This window comes from Chelonia mydas, chromosome 16, assembly GCF_015237465.2.
Source record: "Chelonia mydas isolate rCheMyd1 chromosome 16, rCheMyd1.pri.v2, whole genome shotgun sequence".
NCBI classification, from domain to species: domain Eukaryota; kingdom Metazoa; phylum Chordata; order Testudines; family Cheloniidae; genus Chelonia; species Chelonia mydas.
In genome coordinates, this window is record NC_057857.1 from 25,600,143 (window position 1) to 25,624,216 (window position 24,074).

Below are 24,074 nucleotides of genomic sequence, written 5' to 3' on the forward strand. Positions count from 1 at the left end.
GGTAAAGGAACTCTGTTTATCTTGGCCATGTCAGAACTGTGGCTGGCCTTGTCTTTCCTTACTTTGATCAATACTTTGGCTATCAAGGGAGCTGGAGGAATGCATACAGGAGACTTGAACTCCAGTGAAGGAGGAAGGCATCTCCCAAGGAGCGCCAATCTAGTCCGCCTCTCAAGCAGAACTGGGAGCACTTCTTGCTCTTTACCATGGCAATCAGGTCTATCTGCAGGATGCACCAGCACAAAAATATGTAGTGGAATCTAACTCCCATTCATGATCTTGTGAGAAACACCTGCTGAGGGTATCTGCTGTGAATTTTTGCACACCTCTCCTGAGGTGTAAGCTGCTGAGATGTTGATCTGACTTTAAAACACCAATTCGAGAGCCTCACTGCTTTGGCACAGACAGAAGGTGATCTTGCTTTCCCTTGACAGTTGATATAGAACATGTATGACATGTTGTTTGTCATGATCTTCATATATTTGTCCCTGATCAGTGGAAGGAAACAGAGACTGACTGCTCTGAGTTCCAGTAAGCTGATGTGCAGGATAGCTTCAAGAGATGACCACTTGCCTTGAGCAGTGTGAGTGTCTAGATGGGCTCCCCATCCCGATAAGGATGCATCTGTTATTATTAGCATTGAAAATGGTTGAGCAAAAGGGACCCCTGTGCAAACATTTTGAAGGCCCTTCCACTAGTCAAGGGACTTTTTCCACAGTGAAAGGCATTAAGAGTAGTTTGTTCAAACTGTGTTTGTTCAGCGAATAAACAGTTCTGAACCACCCCGGAGGTCATGCATGTGAAGTCTCACGTGGCTTATCACAAAAACACCAACTGCCATATGCCCTAACAGCTCTAGACAGTTTCTGGCCGAAGTTTGGGGTCTGATCTGAACTCTGGTGACTAAGTTGGCTACGGCTATGAACCTGTGCAGAGGAAGGTATGCTTTGGCTGCTATTGCATGCAAGTGAGCTACTATGAACTCCAAACTTTGTATGGGGGTTAGGGTGGACTTTTGGATGTTTAACTACAGTCCCAGTCTGAAAAATAGATCTATGGCCCTTTGAGTGGCCAAAAAGGATTCGTTGTAGGAGAATCCCTTGAGAAGCCACCACTGAGAGAACTTTTGAGAACACTCTGGTGCTGAGGAGAGACCAAATGGAAGCACCCTCTCTTGGAAACGCTCTTTCCCCAGAGTGAAGTGGAGGAACCTTCTATGAGAATGGTGACTCACTATATAAAAGTAAGTATCCTGGCGGTCAGGGGTTTAGAACCAATCCCAGTGAGGGAATTATTGCTGCAAGAGTTACCATCCTAAACTTCTGAACCTTTACAAATCTGTTGAGTAATCTTAATCTAGAATGGGTCTCCAACCGCCATTCTTTTTTTGGAACCGGGAAGTATCTGGAATAAAACCCCTTCTCTTGGTGTTGTGTAGGAGCTGGTTCTATATCACCCTAATTCAGGAGACAGCCTATTTCCTGTCGTAAGAAGTGCTCATGAGAGGAGTCCCTGAAGACAGATAGGGAAGTGGGGTGGGATGGTGAGAGTGAAATAAAGTGGATGGAATTTCTTGTTGAAATCATCTTAGCAGAAGTGAAAAAGGTGGTCACTGAAGTAAGGGAGAAAAGCAGATGGTTGCAGCAGGTATTAACGGGAATGGTAATCAGCACCTCAACCACCCCATCAAAATTGATGTTTCTAAGTTGTCAGTTGTGAGGTCAATGCCTCAGGAGGTAGATGGTCTCCTCTTCTGGAATCATTGCCTCTTACACTGGAGTTTGTAATATCTCTGGCAGGAAACCAAGCAGAACGATATCTCTGCGCTATCTGGGACTTACTGAACTTTCTTTTCTGTGTAGGTGTGTAAATTTGCAAAGAACGCAACATGGCCCTTGAGTCTTTTAAGGTATATAGAGACTCATCAGTCTTTTCTGCAAACAGCTTCGATCTGTCAAAAGGAAGGTCCCTCAACTGTATTTTGGACTTTCCTCAGAAACCCCTATAGCTGAAGCCAGGACCTCTTGCTAAAGTCAAACTGTTTGCTTGCCTTGCACCAGAGATTAACCAAAATCTGGCTGTGCCCCTATGACCAGCTAAGCAGCACAACTGACAAAGGAGTCCTTTGTGTCAGTAACTATTACAAACACAAGAGAAGGTTCACTCTGCTTCCAGCTCAGTGGTCAGAATAAAATGGAAAGATTAAATGCCGAGCAGCTGTACTTGCATCAGAGGGGTAACTTCTGTTTCCTGGGAGTCAACTGGCCAGTCTTAGGATAGAAAAGAGAAAGGACACCATCCCATGGGATTGTGGGATAGCAGTGGCAGACTCTCAGGACCCAAGTCTGGCAGACCTGGGCCCAAGCTGCATCCATACTGCAAAATGATGGAGTTTGGACCCAAGTCCCCGTGGGGACCAAGCTTGAATCCTCTACTACTGCAGAGTCCTGGGACCTAGAGCTGAGTCAGACAGATTGTGTGTAGATGAAGGGGGGATTTGGGCTCAAGTCTGAGTCTGAGCTTACTCTGCAGTGTAGGCATGCCCTTGGACTACTGTGTTAACTCCTGCACTCTCAGTCAGTCTATTCATTTCATCTATACAACCAAGCACACAGCAGCAATACTACAACTACAAAGAAGCTGCACACCACCACATCAAGAAGCGGCAACCTTCCAGCCCAGCACTGCTTCTACAACAGAATCACGTTACCCAATTCAGAGATGAAGCACTGCATTTAATTTTTTCTTGTAAAACTTTTAAATGGAATACCAAAATGCTATTATAATTTAAGGTATCAAACAAGTTTCTCCTGTTAAACACCAGACTGTTTAAAGTTTAAACTATGTACTCATGGAAAGGAAACATAAGCTAACCTTTGTAAATGGAGAGAAATATTGGGACTTAATTTAAATTTAAGATTCTTAATAGTCTTTAATTTGCCTGTCTCGGGACCACTCTAAATGGCATCTTTTAAATAGCTGAATTTAAATATTTCTTTGGTTTCATAAGACTTAGTTAATATCACTCACTATATGATCATATTTAAACTGTTTAACCATGGTAAACCAAATACAATTCTCCAACCCTGAAACAAAATTCCTTGTCCCATCTACAGACTGTTTTAGTGCTCAATGATACACTAAGACAGGACTCTACTGATTTGGGAACTAATATACTTTGATCTTATCTTATGTAGAGAAGAGTGTCTCCACCAGAGAGGGCCCAACTCTTATGGTGTAATCTCCATTAAAAACTCTCCATAGACACAAATACAGAAGAGATTCCAACTGAAGTAAGTGAAGCATTTATTGCTTATGCTCTGTTTTTATTTTATTTTCTCCCTTTCCCTTTCATTAGTAATAAACTAATCCTAGTTAATAATTGTGATTATTTTGCTTATCTTTAGTTGTGCTGTCCCTAGAGCATAGCAAGAACCCCATTTAACTAAAATAATACGTCACATCCCTGAAATGGCATTAAGAGAAACAATTATTGTTTCTTGTTTCTCAAGATTATAACTTTTTAGTAACTTTTAGGATGTTACTTGGTGCTCAATACCTTAAAACATCCCTTTCAACCACACAAAAGTTTTTTCTTCAGTAATGCATGCTAAGCAACTGACTTACTGAGATCATCCCAATGCCCCTATCACTTCAAAAATGAAAATTATTTATGATTTTCATTACGTTTGAACAAACAAATTTGAAACTACCTATGCAGATGGCAACATGGAGGGCAATATTCCTCTAGATGCAGATAGCCAATATAATGCCCTCTGCAGCACTTAAATCCTGTATTGAAGCTATGTTGGGTGATGGCAGTGTGGTGGCTCAGGTGGGGTTGTTAAAGAGTATGGTTGTCCACGTGGGACCAACATGAAGGGCAGGGCTGGAGTTAAGTCATGGTATTATAACAGAACCTGTTCAAATGGTCTGGAAGATTCAAACACCCTTGTTTTCTTCCTTTCCTCAACTCATCCTTTAACGTCCCCATATTAGGCCACCTTCCTTTAGAATGAGCAGGGCCTGGACACAATTCCCTCCAGAATCTATCAGCTCTGATCCTGAAATCTTTAAGGAAAAGAGGGAAGGATTTTGCAAAGCAACATGGGGGCTGTCTCTGCACCACTTCCGGCCCCTGCTAGGAAGGAAGGAGCTATCTTGAGTTTTGAATTTAGATTGCCCGTGATGTGTCACATGTGGCCAGACAGGCTGATATAAAATACATGCATTTTAAATTAAATATACTGACTTACATGAGAAAGTCTGGGGATAGAAGTAGCAGAGCTGGAAGTAGGATTATACCTTGATCAGGATTCTATATCTCGTCTCAAAAATGTAGGAAAATAATTTTATATCAAGAACATAATTTCTAATATTCTACATTACACACATACAACCATACTGGATCAGATTAGTCATCATTCAGATCATCCAATCCTGCATTATGACTCTGGTACAGGTTTACATCAAATGCTTCAGCAAACTCCCACCCTTCCTGCAGTAATGTATCCAGCTAATTGTGAAATGATTGGTAAGGGGCCCTTTTCTGCCCCAAGTTCAGCAATTTATATTCTACAGTGTAAGGCTAGGTTATCATTCACTATATCAAATATCTATTTTTAGAGTTAGAAGACTGAGAGGAACCAGACATATCCATGAACGCTTCTGAGAGGACAGTGCTCTGACAATGCCCAATCATTGCAGCCAAATAAACTTCCTCGCATTGAGTATCAACCTTGTATATTGAATTAATGACCTCCTGAGATCTCTTCCAACCCTAATCTTCTATGATACAACACTTCAGAAATTTGAAAATGCTGTTACTTAATTGATTTATCTTTGAATAGGAAAAGGCAATAGATATAAACAGAGGCTTTTTCTTACCTCATCAGAAGATCCGTTTTCCACTCGGAAACGTCCGGCTCTTTGAATGGCTCCATCAGCATCACTAGATATAAGCTGTGAAAAAAGAGTCAAAGTTAGAGATACAAAGTTTTGACTTCAAAAGCCTCCACCTAATCAGAAATTAAACAACAAAACCAGCTCAGTTTGGCTTCCACCATCTTAGCCAGAGGTGTGCAACCTGTCCTTCCCCTCTCCCCCGAAGATAAGCTCAACTCAGAGTAATAATTATCAGTTTGGCCAACAAAAGACAACTTCCACCAAAAATTTACTCATTGTAAGGACTCAGGCAGGGAAGGGGCTATTGTGTACACCTGCTGGAGTGGCTTGCCCACTGCAAATTACAAGTTTTTTTGGTCTCAAATTTTGGCTGCACTGACATGCAGTCCCCGACTATGAGAGATGCAATTCCACTAACTGATTACCAGAAGGCAGACAGTTTTACTCAAGGAGAGAAAACTAGGCTGCCTGGACCACGACACATTAATACTGTGACGGGTTGGACCCCCCTCCTGGGGTACCACCTGATGTGCTGGGGTCTCACTGAGCCTGCCCTTCCACCAGCCTGGGTTTCCTCACCTTGTTTTTGCTGTGCTAGGCTCTCAAGCCTTCTCCAGCACACACGCAGGTAAGGCCACATCCAGCTGCAGACAGACTGAAATCAGCTCTGATTGGGAAGACTTAGCTAGGAGAATGGCCAGCACTCAGGTTCACACCTCCTTCGGGGTATAAACCCAAAATAATATTGTCTTGCGCTGTATAGAAAGATCTGCACAGCGCAAGCTCATAAGAATTGGCACTTTCCCTCAGTGTGGAGAGAGATATGCACAGCCTTTTGAATCTTACAAACTGGGTTTTTAAATAAACTAAAAACAAGTTTATTAACTATGAAAGGTAAATTTTAAAGTGATTATAAGGGGTAGGAAACAGAACAAAGCAAATTACTGAGCAAATAAAACAAAACACGCAAACTAAGCTTAATACACTCAAGAAACAGGTTACAAAATGTAATTTCTCACCCTAAATGTTGTTTTAGGCAAGTTGCAGAGTTTCTGTAGCTTAGAGTTCCAGTTATTTCTCTTTACAGACTGGACCCCCGTCTCAGCCTGGACTCAAACCTGCCTTTCCCTTACGGTATTTTTAGCAGTCTTCCTTCCTGGGCAGGCAATGGAGGAGAGTCCTGAATGCCTTCCTTCCCAGCCTTAAATAGAATTTACATAGCGCAGGAAGCCTTTGTTTCCAGTGGAAAAGTACCAGCAGTATCCAAGGTGATATTTTGTACCAGGTGACCTTATCACCTGACCCTGCAGTGTCAAAGCAACCATGAAACCATTATTTGCAATGTCCCACAGGAAGTAACTCCAGGGAAGATGGGAAATCCACATCTTTGAAGACCCATTGTCTTCTCCCAATGGCCCATTAAGGCTGGTTGCTTACTGTCTGGTGGGCATTTCCCAAGTACACACATAGTTGTAATTGTTACATAGACAATTCTCCTAACTTCAGATACAGAAAGGCCTCAGAGACGATAGGACCTCTAGTGCACAGAGGTTATTTAGAGCCCATTCAACCAAATGTGTAAACATCCCCATCGCTTCTCTCCAATGTATCCGTAGCCAAGATTCGTAAGGCTGTCACTTAAAATTCAATTAATACATTTACTCAGTGCTACTCTTTGTACCCTGGAGCTGTGTCATCCACTCATTTTGGCAGGATGAAAACATTTTTGAGGGAGTTTTCTCAAGTCTTATGACAATTGTCAGACGATTGACAAGCTGAAAATAGACAAATTCAGACTGGAAATAAGGTGTAAATTTTTAACAGAAAGAGTAACCATTGGAACAATTTACCAACGGTCATGGTGTACTCTCCATCACTGAATTTTTAAATCAAAACTGGCTGTATTTATAGAAGATAGGCTCTAGGAATTTTGTGGGGGAAGTTCTACGGCCTGTGTTATGCAGGAAGTCAGACTAGATGAAAATAGTGGTCCTTTCTGGCCTTGGAATCTATCAATCTATGAATTTAGATACTTGCTCCCATGCTAGTTACATGATTCCTGGCCTTAAACTTTCCAGCAATTGGAAACCTTTGCAGATTCACATTGTCAGAGGTGGTGTTCCTCTGCAAATTGGTGAACACAGAGTCAATCCCTCACCTCTCTCTAAAAGTGCAAAGTTTCAAAAAGTTCAATGAATAGAAGATTGTTGGGGGTGGAATAGATCTGGACAAGGAGAAGAAGTCTGGAGATAAATGTGAGAAGGGAGGGACAGGCAGCAGAAACAAAAGTGAAATTGTTTGAGCAGCATATTCCAGAAGTCTTGAGGTCTTTCTGAGTGTAGCCTTCATTGATTTGAGATCTACCATACCATTCTCTCACTTTAATGGAAAACCTGTAATGGCAGGAGGCCATAAAAGAGACCTAGTTTGGGAATAAGAACCATTCAAGAAATATATGTTTGCTGATTATGTTTTAAAGACAGTCACACCAGTGAACTGGTGGAAGTCACTTAAGCACTTGGATTCAGAGACCGTAGAAGTGACAATCTCACTTTTAAACAGCAGTAGCTTCTTCTGCCAGTGTAGAAAGAATATTTTCTTCGTTTCAACTAATTCATTCAAAAATTTAAAAATTGTTTGGGACCTGAAAAAGCACGAAAGCTTGTTTTTCTTATCCATATTAGGACAAACAGGAAAATAAAGATGAAGACAACTGAGTTAGCTGCAGAAGCCAATATTTTATGTTTCTCATGTTGACTTGGCTGACACCGTTGATTTAATTTTTGTTTTTTTTTTTTAAAATATTTAACTATTTTAGTTAAAAATAATTTTAACAAAAACAAACCTGATTTTAAAAAGCTTGAATGTTTAACTAAATTCAAAATTCATATGCTTATTTTGTTAAAATATTATATGTTTTCTGTTGAAGAAAAAAGTCCAGAATACATAATGTTGTTGTTTTAGTTAAATAAAACAATTGAAATGTCTGTCTGGTGATGTTCTCCTCCTAATAACAGCATAGCAAGAAATCCTCCAAATATTAATGATTAAGCCATTGAATTGGAGATATTTATGTAGTCATTGGGAGGTGAACTATCTGCTTCAATTACCTTTGGTATATGAAATTACCAAACAATCATTCATTTTCTGATATAGCTGTAAAACTAATCTGAAAAGTTTTCAAAATAAATCACTTTAAAAATATATGTGTGTACCTTCTAAAAATGAAACCTATATCTATCTCTGAGTTGTGAAGAATATGTATTAAGGTTATAACCAACAAGAAAGCACTTTTATGTAGAAATTCATGATTAAATCAAGTCTTCCTGACTAGTGATTTAAATCAATTTGATTTAAATCAAAATCTACCCTGTAAGCAACACATCTCGATGACTCGCAAGCAGTATCAATGGAGGTGGGCTCAGAGTTCACAGTCATGCAGCTTGTAGCACAGCTCTGCCAAAGCCGGCATCATCTCGCGCCTGCCGAGTCAGTGCGTAGTGCAATGCGAATATATGGATGGACGACTAGGTGGTGGCCCGACAGATTTCTTAGATCAGCACCTGCGCCAGGAAGGATGCCTAAGATACCTGCGCTCTAGTGGAAAGAGCCATCAAAATCGCTGGCAGGGGCACTTTCGCCAGCTCGTAGCAGTGGCAGATTGACGCCATGATCCAAGAGGAAATTCTCTGGGCTGACACTGGGCAGCCCTTCATCCTGTCCGTGACAGCAACAAACAACAGCATTGACTTATGGAACAGTCGCACTCTATTGATGTAGAAGGCCAGCGCCTGTCTGACATCCAGTGTATGCAGCTTGCACTCCTCATCTGATGCATGAGGCTTTGGATGGAGGACCGGTAAGTAAACGTCCTGGCCTGTATGGAACTGGAAAACAACCTTCGGCAGCAAACCCGGATGCTTGCGCAGCTGGCCCTTGTCCTTGTAGAAGACTGTATAGGGCGGCTCTGACATGAGCACCCTGATCTTGGACACCTGCTATGCCGACATTATGGCGACCAAGAAGAAAACCTTCTGGAAAAGGGAGTAGGAGGGAGCAGGGAGCTAGGGGTTCAAAAGGAGGGCCCATGAGCTTTGAGAGCACCAGATTCAGATCCCAAGGGGGAACCGGGTCTCAGACGTGTGGGTACAGGTGCTCTAGCTCTTTCAGGGATCTGCCCTAAAGCGGAGGGTGAAATGCAGAAATAGCTGCCAGGTGCAACTTGACCGCGTCGCTTCCCGCAGCTCCCATTGGCCGGGAATGGCGAACCGCAGCCACTGGGAGATGCGGAGGGCTGTGCATGCAGACAGTCAGTCAATTTAAACAAAATGTCTTGTGGCCCACCAGTGAGCGCTGACCAGGCTTAAGTGACCAGAGGCTATACCAGGGAGAACCAGTGCTGGAGAGATTGCCATGGGGGGGAACAGTGCTGCGGAGACTGGTAACACAAGGGGGAGTGGTCCCATGGTGCCGGCGACCGGGACCGACGTCTAGACACACACAGGCGATAGGGCAAACGGTCATAATATGGGGAATGCCAATCTTGCACTGGTGAATAACATCCGGGGGAGAGTTTTGGCAATGTTGTCCGGTGACCTACAGTGCTCTCCTGCCCCCGGAGGGGTCTTAATGGCTGGCTTGTCCTCTCAGGGAGCCTTGGCCTGGTCCTGCAGCACCGGAGACGTCATAGGAGCAGGTGGAGACCTGTGCTCTCTCTGTGCCTGGGTTTGGGATGCGACGGTGAAGGTACAATGGCAAGGTCCCATACCGCTCACCAGAGTCAGTGACAGACTTTTAAGAGGGCTAAGAGCCCCAGCCGCGGAGGCACGCTCGCGCTGCTCCGGAGAAGGTTGGCGGACAGGCCGGTCCCTCTACCGATGACTCCTGGGCCTCCTTGCTCAGTGCCAGCGAGCGCTTCTTCGTCTTCTTCTTCAGCACCGGCAACAGCAAATAGTGCCAAGAGGAGCCAGGTGCTGGCGGCGCACTGAGGCCGAAGTACTCATTGCAGCCTGCGTAGAGGGCTTGAAAGCTGGGCGGAGAGCAGACTCCATCAGAAGAGTCCTAAGGCAAATGTCCTCCTCCTTCTGGGTGTGAGGCCGAAAATTCTTACAGATCCAGCAACACTCCATGATGTGTGATTCCCCCAAACACTTAAGGCAACTGTTGTGGGGGACACTCACAGGCATAGGCCTACCACAGACTTAGCAGGGCTTAAACCCGGGAGCTTGGGGCAAAGTCCCTGCTGGGACCCTAATCATCAGCTAACTATGCACTTAACTACTTAACACTAACTACAATCTAACAAAGGCCCGAAGGCATGAAGTCCAATGGGAGAAACCACTAGCTCTTGACAAAAAAGAGAGGCGCTCTGACTGACCACCATGGGCGGTAAGAAGGAACTGAGAGGGCATAGGCCAGCAGCACCTGATATACTGCGGCATGGGTGCGGCACACTAGAGCACGCTACAGCCGGCCCTATGGGTACTGCTAAGGCAAAAATCTCCAACGGCCACACACATGGGCTCGCGCACACCTAGAATGGAATCGACATAAGCAAGCACTTGAAGAAGAACTTGATTTATGGTGAACAGGGTTTTAATAACATCTCACTATACAAGACCAGGACTAAGGAAGCAAGGTAACCTAGGGGGAAGAAAGCTGCATGTTCCAGCATGCAAACCACGTATTGAAGCAAAAGGACTTTTGACAATTCAAGGATCTCTGACCCCAACCTGGAGTGGTGAGAAAACGAAGGCAGGGAAATGTGTGTAGGGTTTGTTTTGTATACTTTGTACATTCTCTTTTGCTTTATATGATTAAGGAAAAAGCAAATGCATTAGACTTATGTGTATGTTAAATTCTTCACAACTACTGCATGCCTCTGGAGACAAACTATTTAAATCAGAAACTTCACATTTTTGGGGTGGAGTTCTGAGAGTGTGTGTTTAAATCCAAGGGAGTCTAAAGGGTCAATGCTGAGCCCAGAGGGACTAGGTAGTTAAACAGTGGGCCCCAGCTCTCAGAAGGCGGTGCTAGATAGAAAGTCTGTACCCCAAGAGTGTGCCTAGGGACCCCAAGATTGGGACAGTATCTGGATTTCATTCAGACTCCAGAGTGTTTAAATTCTCAAGGATCCAGGGACCAAGGGCTTGGATTCCCCTCACAGCAGTCTGTGGATGCCCAGCAGGGGACAGTTGGCCAGATATATGACAGAATGGTAGAAGCATTTGGGATCAATGTGGCAGCATGGGAATCTTCTTAAAATACTTTTGCAAAGGCCTACACATATTTCTGCTCTTAAACTGAAAGCCAGAAGCACATCTGTTAGCTTGTTTTGGATAAAAGTTAGATCAAGCATAAATTACTAACAGCTCATGAAATAGCAGCTTCTGAGCTTCTGCACAGTAAAGTCTATTTGCTGGTGGTCAGGAGAAATCGGAGTTAGTGCCATGCTAAGCTCATATGAGTGAAGGCAGGATGGGGCACCCACTCCAAACTGGGGCCCAGGAAAGGTCCTTTTTTTCCTGCTAGCATTTGCCTTGTTCACAGCTGCACTACACTGGTGGCTCATAGTCCTTAAGTAATACGCTCAGGTCTTTCCCCTCCTTTGTCATTTTTAACTAAAAACCCCATTGTTTATAGCAGAAACTTCTGTTACTAGTCCCTAAGTGCACAAAATTATACTTTGTACCATAAAATTTCATCCAATTTCTATTACTCCAGTCCTCTAGGTCATCCAGTTCTTCCTGTACAATATTCTGATCCTCCTCTGTATTGACAACACCTCCCAAGTTTGTATCATCATCAAATTTCAGTAGCACATGCCTGCTTTTTGTGCCAGCATAATAAATTTTAAAAGATTAGTTCCAAGATCGATCGTTGAGGAACTCCACCAGTAACCACCCAGCAGTCTGACAGATCTCTTTTCAGTACAACCAGTTGTTCTCTCCCCTTTAGCCAGTTCCTTACCCATTTTACAATTCTTGTATTAATCCCCATTTTAACTACTAATTTCGTAGATGATATGGTATCAAATGCCCTGCTGAAATCCAGTTAGGGAAATGCAGTAGATCTAATCTCATCAAACAAAGATATCAAGTTAGTCTGGCATGATCTACTTTTGGTAAACCCATGTTGAATTTCATCCAATTTTCCATTTACCTCCATATATTTCATTATTATTTCCTTTTAGAAGCCCTCCAGTAGATTTCCACAATCTTAAACCATATTCAAAACTTTACAAGTTAATGAAAAATAATTCCTATTAAAAAAAAAAAAGATATCAGGTTACTCTGACAGGATTACAAGTTGGTTGATTGATACAGGTAACAGTGTTGAGGTAATATACTTAAACTTCTGTAAGGCATCAGACTTGGTACCGCACAACTTTTTGAATAAAACACTTGAACAATACAAAATCAACAGGGCATACATTAAATGGATTAAAAACTAAAACTGATATGTCTCAAAATGTAACTGGAAGAGGGAATCATCACTGAGCAGGTGTGTTTCTCGGTGAGATAAATGAATTTATGTTTGTGAAACATTCTCATACTACAGTGACAAGTCACAGAAAAGCTACGAGAAAATTAATAATTCTGTATTTAAAGCAAATTTTGAACAGCATGCAGTAAATAATGTATGGGGCCACACATTGATTAGGATAAAACAGTCAATAAGCTGCTCACTAAGTAAGCCCCATCCACCCTGTGCACTGAATGAGGCACTGTGGAAAAATAGTATGTCTTCATATAATTAAAAATCTGTATCAAAATGCATATGCACAATGGAGACCATATTAAAGTGGCATAAACAACCTTAATATTGGCCTTTGCTAGCTTCTGACCGCTTTTGCTGAGTCTGCAACTTACTGGTCTTTCAATGTATTTGCTATATGTAATTTTATATAGGTTCTTCTCCTGCCTTCATCACTGTAGTATCTAAGCGCCTTCCAGTAGTACATTAAGTGATGTGGTTAATATCTGTCACCTGTAGTACATGCTCCCTTTCATACTCTCCCTCGGTGAAGAACTGTGTGTGCAATGTAGTTTTATAGGCTATTTTCTGTTATATGTACACACTGCTCTATGTTCATAATGGAGAAGGCAAGGTCAAAGAAGTCCACTTCGCACATGGAACAGTGGAGGATCTATGGTTAGAATTTGCTCTACCTGCTGGTTTCAGAGTCAAAGCATGGAATTTTCAGAAGTACTCAATGTGTGAGCAGTATAAGGCTAACACTGAGCACTTTTGAAAATCCCACCTCTAGTTTGTTATTAAAAGTTGTGAAAGAGGGTCTGGGGACCTGTCCAGAATTCACGACCAAAAAAAAAAAAAAAAAACCTGCTTTCAGAGGTTTAACAAAAGGCTTGACCAAAAATACATACCAACAGACAACATGGTCTGTGAAAGGTAGGTTTTGAAGTATGTTGTTAGGCCTCTGAAAGGGAAGCTAATCGTCACTAATGAAAAGGAGTACTTGTGGCACCTTAGAGACTAACAAATTTATTATCTCTAAGGTGCCACAAGTACTCCTTTTCTTTTTACGGATACAGACTAACACAGCTGCTACTCTGAAAGCCATCACTAATGAGCACTCTCCTGCAGGATAAGGCATGTTCATGTACATGTATGTTCCCCCATTTTGTGTGTGTGTGTGTGTGTGTGTAATTGTATCTGATAAAAATTGGTTTGGAAAGCAGGGATCACTTGCTTGGATCAGGTGGTGTGGGGAGGACAGGCTGAGGAAGGAAGGGAGACCTTTCTTTCTGGACAACAAGTGATGCTGACAGGCTCACCAGAGGAGTCAGAGACTAGACTGCTTTCACGGGAGGTAAGCTATTCACTTGATTTTTTTCTCTGCAACAAAGAAAAAAAGCTGTATCTAGTTTAGTGTATAAGAAGTATAAATCTAAATATGTAAGGCAAGCCATTTTTTAGAACTCCATTTGCTCTCTGTTTATAATAAATATTGGTTTTGTTCGAGTGCTGTTGTCTTGGTAATTCCATCCTGATTTTCCTGGAGAAAAGAAAAACCTGTAACCTCTAAGGGGGGGGTGCTGAATGGTAGGATTTCTGGAACTTATATTCCCAATTCAGTTATGGGCACAGATGGAGGCATCCTATCCCAGTGAATGGTGTTGTCATTAGCCTGCAGTGAGCCAACACAAGGACACACAAAGGCCATCTCTTTTACACCAGTGTTCACTTGAGTAGGGAATGAATACTGAGAAAGAGAGAGAGAGAGACAGATAGACAGACACACATATATATTAGGGCTGTCAAGCAATTAAAAAAATTAGTCGCGATTAATCATGCAAGTAAAAAAATTAGTCGTGATTAATCACGCAATTTTAAAAAATTGTTGTGATTAATTGCATTGTTAATAATAGAATACCATTTATTTAAATATATTTGGATGTTTTCTACATTTTCAAATATATTGATTTCAATTATAAGAGACTACAAAGTGTACAGTGCTCACTTTATATTTAGTTTTGATTACAAATATTTGCACTGTAAAAAACAAAAAAAATAACTGCATTAAAAATAAAATACTGTAAAACTTTAGAGCCTACAAGTCCACTCAGTGCTATTTGTTGTTCAGCCAATCGCTCAAACAAGTTTGTTTACATTTGCAGGAGATAAAGCTCCCCGCTTCTTGTTCACCTGAAAGTGAGAACAGGTTTTCACATGGTACTGTTGTAGCCGGCATCGCAAAATATTTACATGTCAGATGCGCTGAAGATTCATATATCCCTTCATGCTTCAACCACCATTCCAGAGGACGTGTCCATGCTGATGACAGGTTCTGCTCAATAACATTCCAAAGCAGCGTGGACTGACATGTTCATTTTCATCATCCGAGTCAGATGCCACCAGCAGAAGATTGATTTTCTTTTTTGCTGGTTCGGATTCTGCAGTTTCTGCATCAGAGTATTGCTCTTTTATGGCTTCTGAGAGCATGCTCCACACCTTATCCCTCTCAGATTTTGGAAGGCACTTTAGATTCTTAAACCTTGGGTCAAGTGCTGTAGCTATCTTTAGAAATCTCACATTGGTACCTTCTTTGCGTTTTGTCAAATATGCAGCGAAAGTGTTCTTAAAATGAACATGTGCTGAGTCATCACCCAAGACTACTGTAACATGAAATATATGGCAGAAAATGGGTAAAATAGAGCCGGAGACTTACAATTCTCCCACAATGAGTTCAGTCACTAATTTAATTAACGCATTTTTTTTTAACAAGCAGCATCAGCATGGAAGCATGTCCTCTGGAATGGTGGCCGAAGCACGAATGTTTAGCATATCTGGCACGTAAATACCTTGCAATGTGAGCTACAAAAGTCCCATGTGAATGCCTGTTCTCACTTTCTGGTGACATTGTAAATAAGAAGTGGGCAGTATTATCTCCTGTAAATGTAAACAAACTTGTGTGACAAAGTTCCTCCTCTACCTTGGTGGGTCTTGTGCTTATTGGTGGATTTGCTCACCTTGGAGCTTCACGGCAGCCCTCAGTTTGACCCTTTTCGTGAACCCACAGTCCAGGTCAACTCCTCCTGTGTCTGACCAGGAGTTGGGAGGTTTGGGGGGAACCTGGGCCAGCCCTCTACTCCGGGTTCCAGCCCAGGGCCCTGTGGAATGCAGCTGTCTAGAGTGCCACCTGGAACAGCTGTGTGACAGCTACAACTCCCTGGCCTACTTCCCCATGGCCTCCTCCCAACACCTTCTTTATCCTCACCATAGGACCTTCCTCCTGGTGTCTGATAACGCTTGTACTCCTCAGTCCTCCAAACGTATGTGTTCTCACTCTCAGCTCCTAGCACCCAGCTGCTTACACACACACACCACAAACTGAAGTGAGCTCCTTTTTAAAACCCAGGTGCCCTGATTAGCCTGCCTTAATTGATTCTAGCAGCTTCTTGATTGGCTGCAAGTGTTCTAATCAGCCAGTCTGTCTTAACTGTCTCCAGAAGGTTCCTGATTGTTCTGGAACCTTCCCTGTTACCTTACCCAGGGAAAAGGGACCTACTTAACCTAGGGCTAATATATCTGCCTTCTATTACTCTCCTGTAGCCATCCGGCCTGACCCTGTCACACTTGTTTTTCTTAACGATTGGCTGAACGAGAATTAAGACTGAGTAGACTTGTAGACTAACGTTTTGCATTGTGTTGTTTTCCAGTGCAATTCTGTAACAAAAAATCTACTATTTGCAAGTTGCACTTTCACAATAAAAAGACTGCACTACAGTACTTGTATGAGGTGAATTGAAAAATATGGTTTCTTTTGTTGATCATTTTTACAGAGAAAATATTTGCAATAAAAAATAATAATATAAAGTGAGCAGTGTACTTTGTATTCAGTGTTGTAATTGACATCAATATATTTGAAAATGCAGAAGAACATCCAAAAATATTTAATAAATTTCAATTGGTATTCCATTGTTTAACAATGCGATTAAAACGACAATTAATTTTTTAATTGCGATTAATTTTTTTGAGTTAATCGCGTGAGTTAACTGCAATTAATCAACAGCCCTAATATATATATTTAGGAGGTGGAAGGAATCTGATTTTTAAATAAGCAGCATGTTATTCTAAATATAGTACACGTGCTCAGAAATACTGTATTGGATGCATATTAAAAACTGATGTATACATATAAGTAATTTATTCTTTGAACCTATTAAGGAGGAATCAAGCTGATCACTAGAGTTCTTCAGCCTATGTCTATAGGGATTTCTAAATAATAAATAAGAAAACAATCAAAATTGGGTACAAGAAGATTATTTTGGTTATAATTTGCCTTTACTTCCCTTCCTACTTCAGCTGATTTTTTTCACTCATTTTTTGGATCATTAAAGACTGCTTTTTATAAATTCATGTATTCATAGATTTAAGGCCAGAAGGGACCATTGTGATCATGTAGTCCGACCTACTACATATCTTGCGACATACATTTTCACCAAGTTATTACTGCATCAAGCCCGATAAGTTGTGGTTGAACTAAAGTATATCAACTGTAAAAGCTCCTTTGACTATTTAAACATTTTATGAAATTGTAGCTCACAAGACTCTTAAATCAGACTTGCCAAATTTACATGATGACATTCAAACTAAAGCCTATTTAATATGCATGTTATTTAATTAACTAATACATTTGGAAATGTGTGGTGTGTATGTACAGAGAGGCACTGTGTGCTGCATTTAGAGTAGAGGACTGGTAGTCAAGGGTGATGGGCTCCATTTCCAGCTCTGCCAATGACTCACTGTGCAGCCTAGAGCAAGTCACTTCTCCTTTGTACCTCAATTTACTCATCAACAAAATGGATATAATACTATTTACCTCAGACGATTTTTTTGTGAGAACAAACGCTTATAACTGGATTAAAATACAATATGTAAATCACGATCACAGTGGGACAAAAACGCATATAAGTAAAAACACCAGCAGCTGCTGGTGCCTTGTCTACACAAGATCTCCTGCTATTGCTCCCACTGGTGTAGTTGCACCAGTGGTAACATTAGTGGGAAAATTTAGGGAGAAATTCTAGGGTAGATCAGGTTTTGTTGCATTAAGGGTGGAAATCCCCAGCAGAAAATAAAATTGTTCAAGCAGTGAACAGGCTTAGGAAAAAAAAGCATTGATTCAATATTTTGTTTTTAAAAGCCTGAGGAATTACAGGGATTTGTATGCTATACTAAGGGGAAAAGTTAAACCACGTTTCATGACAGCCAAAATCGTCCCCTCAATTTCAGATCCATGTCTGCCATTATTTAACATTTAAAACCTGATGTTAGGGGAACAGATATTTACTAAGTAGAAAAGATAGAAAAATATAAATGAAGCTACAATTTAGTCAATTTCACAGCACAGGTGCTGAGAAAAAAATCCATAGTCATGGAAAGTTCATAGCCCAGGGTTGTGGGGAAAGGCATGTTGAAGAGCAGCCCAGCCCAGTGAGGAGGGAAGGCTCCCAGAGGGGTGTTGGAGAGCAAGCCAGCCCTGGAGAAGAGGGGAGACTGGAGAGCAAGACCACCCCACCAAGGAGGGGAGGCATCAAGAGACTGGAAGGGCAGAAGATCAAACCCACTCCACTCTCACTCACAGTGACAGCTCCTGTCCCACGGGCTGGGCCTGGCTCCAGCTCCCTGCTCCAAGCATTGTAACTCTGTGCATTAGGTTGCCGCACCACTCAGGTTTGGCACATCCACCCCGTCTTCATCTATAGATGGGAAGACATGCCAAACCTGAGTTGTGCTGTTACCATGTGGGCCAGGTTGCAATGCCCAGAGCAGGCAACTGGTACCACAGGAGCCACCACTGTGGGGGTCACAAACTTTATTAAAATTCACAATTACTGTGAACACCATCACCTCATCACCAAAATTGTTGCCACAGCTATGATTGTGACAGAAAAAAATTTAGTTTCTACCCATATGTGATACCAAAAGTAGATTGTCCAAAATGTCAAACAGATAAAGAACAAATAAACCAAAAATTAAGGTTACTTGTCCTAAATTACTGTATTTTGGACCGATGAATAAAAATTTGCAGATTTTTTTCTAATAATAACCTAAATACTTTCAGTAGGGTACAAATAGTCTGTTGAGCAGACAACAGTTAATTTGCCCTCTTATGATTATTTCTTTTATTATTAATCACCAGAGATAATACCTTGAATTAGTATAGAAAATACATACGTGTGTGTGTAAACATCTGATCCTTGGTCTCCTCACAACTGTACTGCTGAACAATAATCTACCAGTGTACACAATTGGCATACTTATCAATTAATACACTTTCTACTAGCCTGAAATTGCAGTGCTATCTAATAAGATATTCCAGATTCCTTCCTATATTAAGGATAAAAATACAGCTTCTCCCTCTTCCCCTTCCCCTCAGTTTCCCTGTATCAACTTGGACAATCTAATTCTGGCTATCTATAGTCAATGACATTGTTTCAATAACTGATACTCTGTTAATTTATGCAATATCCAAATTCTTCCTTCATTAAGAAGTAAAAATGTTCACTTCATGCCTAGATTTGAAGAAAAATCTTAAACAAAATAAATTAGCATGGATTTTTTTGGGCAGAGGTTTTTCTATGATAAAATTATACCTCCATTTTTAACTTCAACCTCTCCACCCCACCCCATTAACAAACACACACACACAAAATATCAATCAATTATAAAATCATAGTGCTGCTCTTTTGTCAACCTCAAATTAATATCAACAAAACAGGCTAATTTTCAATCTTTTTGAATTTTTAAGGTAAATGCTAGATACATACTATTTTTCAGCTGACTGGCAGAGAAGATTTAGATTAGAGTGAAAGGTCTGCAAGCAAAGATAATAAATATCCACCTCAAAATAGATTTAAGACATTATAATTTTCAAGCTCAGCCTAAGAACCTTAATTTTCCAGGCTATTTGTGATGCTTTTGTGATAATATTTCACCTGCACATAAACCAAAATAGATTTCCACAAGCTCTGCATTACAAGCTGCTAAAATTCAGAACAACTGAGAATCATGGAATGGTCTATATAAACTTACCAGCTCCACAGATCCATAATGCTTTCTACTGAACTCTCCACGTCTACAGCCCAAGTCTTCAGAGACAGAGCTGGAACAGAAATGCTTCATCAGTAGACATAGTTAACTGGCCCTAAAGCTCCTGCAATATTCAGCTACCATTGACAAAAATCGTTCCTGCTGAACAAGGTTTGCGGTGCATAGGCTCACCACTGCAGGGGACCCTCCTTACAACATGCAAAACCTCTAGCAGCCATTGCAGTCTAGCTTTCATTTTACCCTGAAAGAGAATGAAAAGCCTGAGCCTGATCAGAAGGAAAAACCATTATTAAATTATATATTTAGTCATTAGGTGATCAACTGAGAGCTCCAGGGTGGATGGTGATTATAAATTTCATTTGAGATCTCTGCCTAACCTAAGAGAAAAGAAACCCTGCAATAAACTTAACACATAGAACAGGACTGCCTACATGAGCTATATTTGCTGACACGTGGTATGCTGTAATTAACTTTCTTACAGGAGACTCTCTTTATATGCCCTAAATACTCATAGAAAATAAAAATACGATTTTACCTCTGAAGTTTTTTAAAAAACAATAATTAGTTTATAGTTTCCTCCTCCTGTAGGCTTTAGTGACAAAAATAAAATTCTCACTCAGAATAAATGGAAGTCTAGCCCCAAGTTAAATGTCTGAGGGTGCACACACATGCATTCAAACATAGTTATTTCGTATGAGTATAATGTATATCAATTTATGGGTTTGGTGTACCTAGAACAAGTGGCAAATGCATTTTCCTTTCTCAATACCTATAGTACACTTTGGCCCCACATATATAGTGGTGATATCCATGTTATAAATACAATCTTAAAAAAAAGCAAGGCTGCAATTTAGTATAAACCTTTGACTGCCTGACGTGCACTCTGTCTACTAGTCCATCTCCCCAGCACTTTTCCTGACAACCCAAACCTACCACTAGCTTCCAACAGTCACTACTATTATATAGTTTTTTTTCAACTTGCTACAAAAATATTTTCCTCAAAAAATTGCTTCGATGTAACATGGACAACAGTCAATCACAGAGCAAGAACAGATATCCTGTTAGATAGCTTTGAAATCATCAATGGTAGAAACTGCAGCTTTAAGTGTATGGAAGGAGAATTTCTTAGCTTTCAGTAAGACTCACAACACTTGCTTCAGCCCTAGAGGACCCCAAGGTACCAACATTTAAAATTACAATTTTTACTATGGAAAAGCTATTTTGGGTTGTATTTACAGGTATTTAAAATGCTTTAATTATTTTATTTCCTTTTGACTTCTGTGTGGTTGGAATGAAGGTAGAATAAATTTAGGTGGAAGAATACAAATGAAACAGCTCTAATAACAATTTTAAAACTTGCCAAAATAATTCTAAAATACTCTCTCTCAAATATAAGCATTATACAGAAAATACAATGAAGCGTTACTGGTACTCATTTGAGATGACAGGCATTACACAAGTAGCTAAGCTGCTAATGGGTATAGTTGCCATCCCAAAGTCATGCCAACAAAACCTTCACACTACAAACTCCATCATGTAGTCTATATCTATTCACCCACCACCTACTTATATAAATTACACACACACACACACACGACTGGAAAAAACACTATATTCTTTAGTGAAGTATGGAAAACTGGATAAAAGAACTGAGTTTTGTGGAAGTAATTCAGATCTTGGATAGGATTTTCAAAAGCATACACGTTTGAAAGTGAGATTTACATACTTTTAAAATTTTTACCACTTACCACACAACTAAATATAAACAAATTATCCCACATGCCATGATTATACTATATTACGTGTAACTAAGGCTTTAAAAATAAATTACAGTAGATTCCACTTTACAACAATACTGATAATAGCAACTTCCAGTTATTGGCAATACTCTGTCAGGAACCAACCTCATTCCATTATCAATGTTAACAGGATTCAGATACTGGCAATAGGCATGCGCTTATTAGCATCTTTTTTAGAGGAGAGTTCCTACCTGTAATCAATTTCCTGGCTCTAAGAACACATAGCTCAACACTTCCACTGTGTACCATAGCTTCCAAATGCTTGGACCTATCTTTCACCAATAAAGTTTGGGTTCTGGAGCCCCTGTGTGAGCCCTGTGCTAAGCAAGTGCATGTAGCCATAAATTTGGTATCTCAAAGTCCACTGTTTGACCCATTCTGAAGAACAGCCCTAACATTTTACAGGAGCACAGAAGCAGCACAAACCAAGACTGCAGGCATCAACACAATGGAAAGGAGGCAGACATTGGTGAAACCCTGTAGCTCTGGTTTCAGCATAAGCTTGGCCAAGGTGCTCAACTCTCCAAACCAAAGAAGAAATAAAGCTAGTCGCTGGCAGCAGAGCAGGGGAAGGAGTTCAACCCATCAGATGGCTGGCTTAGTTAATGGAAAACCCACCACACTGTCATTCAACATAAAGAGCACAGCAAGAAAAAAAGACACTGATCTTCTGGTGGCTACTGAATGGAGGATGGACATCTTACCCAGCATTCTAGAGAAGTTCCAGCCACGTGACATCTTGAGTGCTGATGAACCTGGTCTCTTCTACTGGGCTTTCCCAACAGAGGCTGTAGCATGATGAAAGAAGGGTTTGCGGGAGGGGAAAGAAAAAAATAAAGCTATGGACCACATTGCATTGGTGTGTTGTGCAAACATGGATGGAATGGAGAAATGCCATCTTATGGTGGTTGCAAAGAGCAAGTGGCCTCATTGTTTCTTAAGGACCACTCAAAGTTGCCATGATCTACCAAAGCTCTGCAAATGCCTGGATGCAAATTTGTTGTTTGAAGAGTGGCTAAATTGCCCGGCTCATTCACTTAATGTAGAGCTATCACACATCGTGTTAATATTCTTCCCTTCAAACACAACCTTAGCCATGCACCCAATGGACATGAGTGTCATTAAAAACGTCAGTGATCTCTACCGTGATCATCTTACTGCATGCATCATCACATCTCTTGATGCTGACCCACACTTACAAGCATTGGATGTTGACAGAGAACAATTCTGACTGATGCATTTCATCTTGTTAAGAAGCCATGGGCCATTGTTCTCCCCAAGACTGTTGCAAACCCTCCCTTTCTGAAGCAGTTTTCAACAGCAACAGAAAGTGCTGGTCTGGTAGACATCAATGTGCTGGCCAATGCATCAGTTCCAGAAATGAAAAGCACATGAATTTGAGACCATTGTTGAATATGACAGTCATTTGCAGATGGAAGGTGAGTTCACTGATGCAGAATTTCTGGAGACAGTAACCGCTGTGAAGCACCTACAGGCTGATGAGCCACAAGAAATACAAGACAATACTGCATTGAATGATGAACCTGAAGAGCCTTTGCTTATAGAACACCTACATGCCGTGGACGTTTTCCACAAGATATGACAGAATCATGGCTTTGAGAATGGCTGTGAGACTGTATGCAAGACTGAGAAGGATTTACAAGTGGAGGTGGCCAACCATAAAAAGCAGACAAATTTTGTTCTTGAAAACTTATTTTACATTTTAAACAAAAAATGCTGGCCACTGGATAAGCACTTTTCTGTTCCCTGAGTGACCAGAGCAGGGGCTGTGCTAAAGCAATCAGGAACCTGCTAGAACCAATTAAGACAGGCAAGCTAATTAAGACACCTGGAACCAATTAAGAACATACTAGAATCAATTATGGCAGGCAGACTAATCAGGACACCTGGTTTAAAAAGGACGTCCCATCAGTTAGTGGGGGGCATGCAAGGAACAGGGAGTGAGAAGGCATGCTGCTGGAGAAGTGAGGAGTTACAAGCTCAGGCTTCAGGAGGAAGATCCTGCGGTGAGGCTAAGAAGGTGCTGGGGGGAGGCCATGGGGAAGTAGCCCAGGGAGTTGTAGCTGTCACACAGCTGATACAGGAGACATTGTAGACAGCTATTATCCACAGGGCCCTGGGCTGGAACCCGGTGTAGAGGGTGGCCTGGGTTCCCCCTCATCCCCCTAACTCCTGATCGGACACAGGAGGAGCTGACCTGGTCTGTGAGAAACACCAGAAGGGAAGGTCTAATTTGGAAAGGGATCTGGCCTGTCCCCGACTCACTAGGTGGGACACAGAGACTGTGGGAATTGTTCTCCGTTTCCCCCATGCTGGCCAGTGATGAGGTTAGCTGAGTGAACAGCAGGTTTGAGCCTCTAGCAGAAGCAGCCGAACTGAGGGTTGCCGTGAACCTCTGAGGCGAGCAAAGCTGTCAAAAAGCACAAGACCCACCAAGGCAGAGGAGGAGCTTTGTCACACCTTGAAAACAGCGCCTTCCACTTATTGGCAACTTCCAAACAACAACAACTTTTTGCTGGGAACTGAGAGGTTTCTAATATGCAGAATCTACTGTATTTTATTTGGCAGTTCAAACAATAAAACATGAAATGTTGGCCTCATGTGTTTTGTCACCATTTCCTAAAACAGAGCAATGGTTTTTTACACAAATTTAAGATTTTAGCTTTTGAGTGGCTGTACAATGCACCTGGATTTGATTGCGGATGATTTCCTGGTCTCAGTGAAATAACTTCAAGGTAGTAACATCCCACATATCTGTCTGAAGTACTT

The 24,074-nt window shown here is 41.3% G+C and overlaps 1 protein-coding gene across 12 annotated transcripts in view; it reads right to left on the bottom strand.

Annotated features, from left to right (window-relative positions):
• GARNL3 (GTPase activating Rap/RanGAP domain like 3) overlaps positions 1–24,074 on the bottom strand; it is a 227,851-nt gene that overhangs the window by 139,198 nt on the left and 64,579 nt on the right. For 9 of the 12 annotated variants that reach the window (XM_043530540.1, XM_037879520.2, XM_037879518.2 and 6 more), the window contains 2 exons: positions 19,468–19,537; positions 4,888–4,962 (listed from right to left, as the gene is read on the bottom strand). In XM_043530540.1, coding sequence (XP_043386475.1) covers positions 4,888–4,962; positions 19,468–19,537 — 145 coding nt within the window. Of the gene's footprint in view, positions 1–4,887; positions 4,963–19,467; positions 19,538–21,988; positions 22,073–24,074 lie in introns of all 12 variants that reach the window. The other 3 variants (XM_043530542.1, XM_043530543.1, XM_043530544.1) reach the window with 2 other exon arrangements.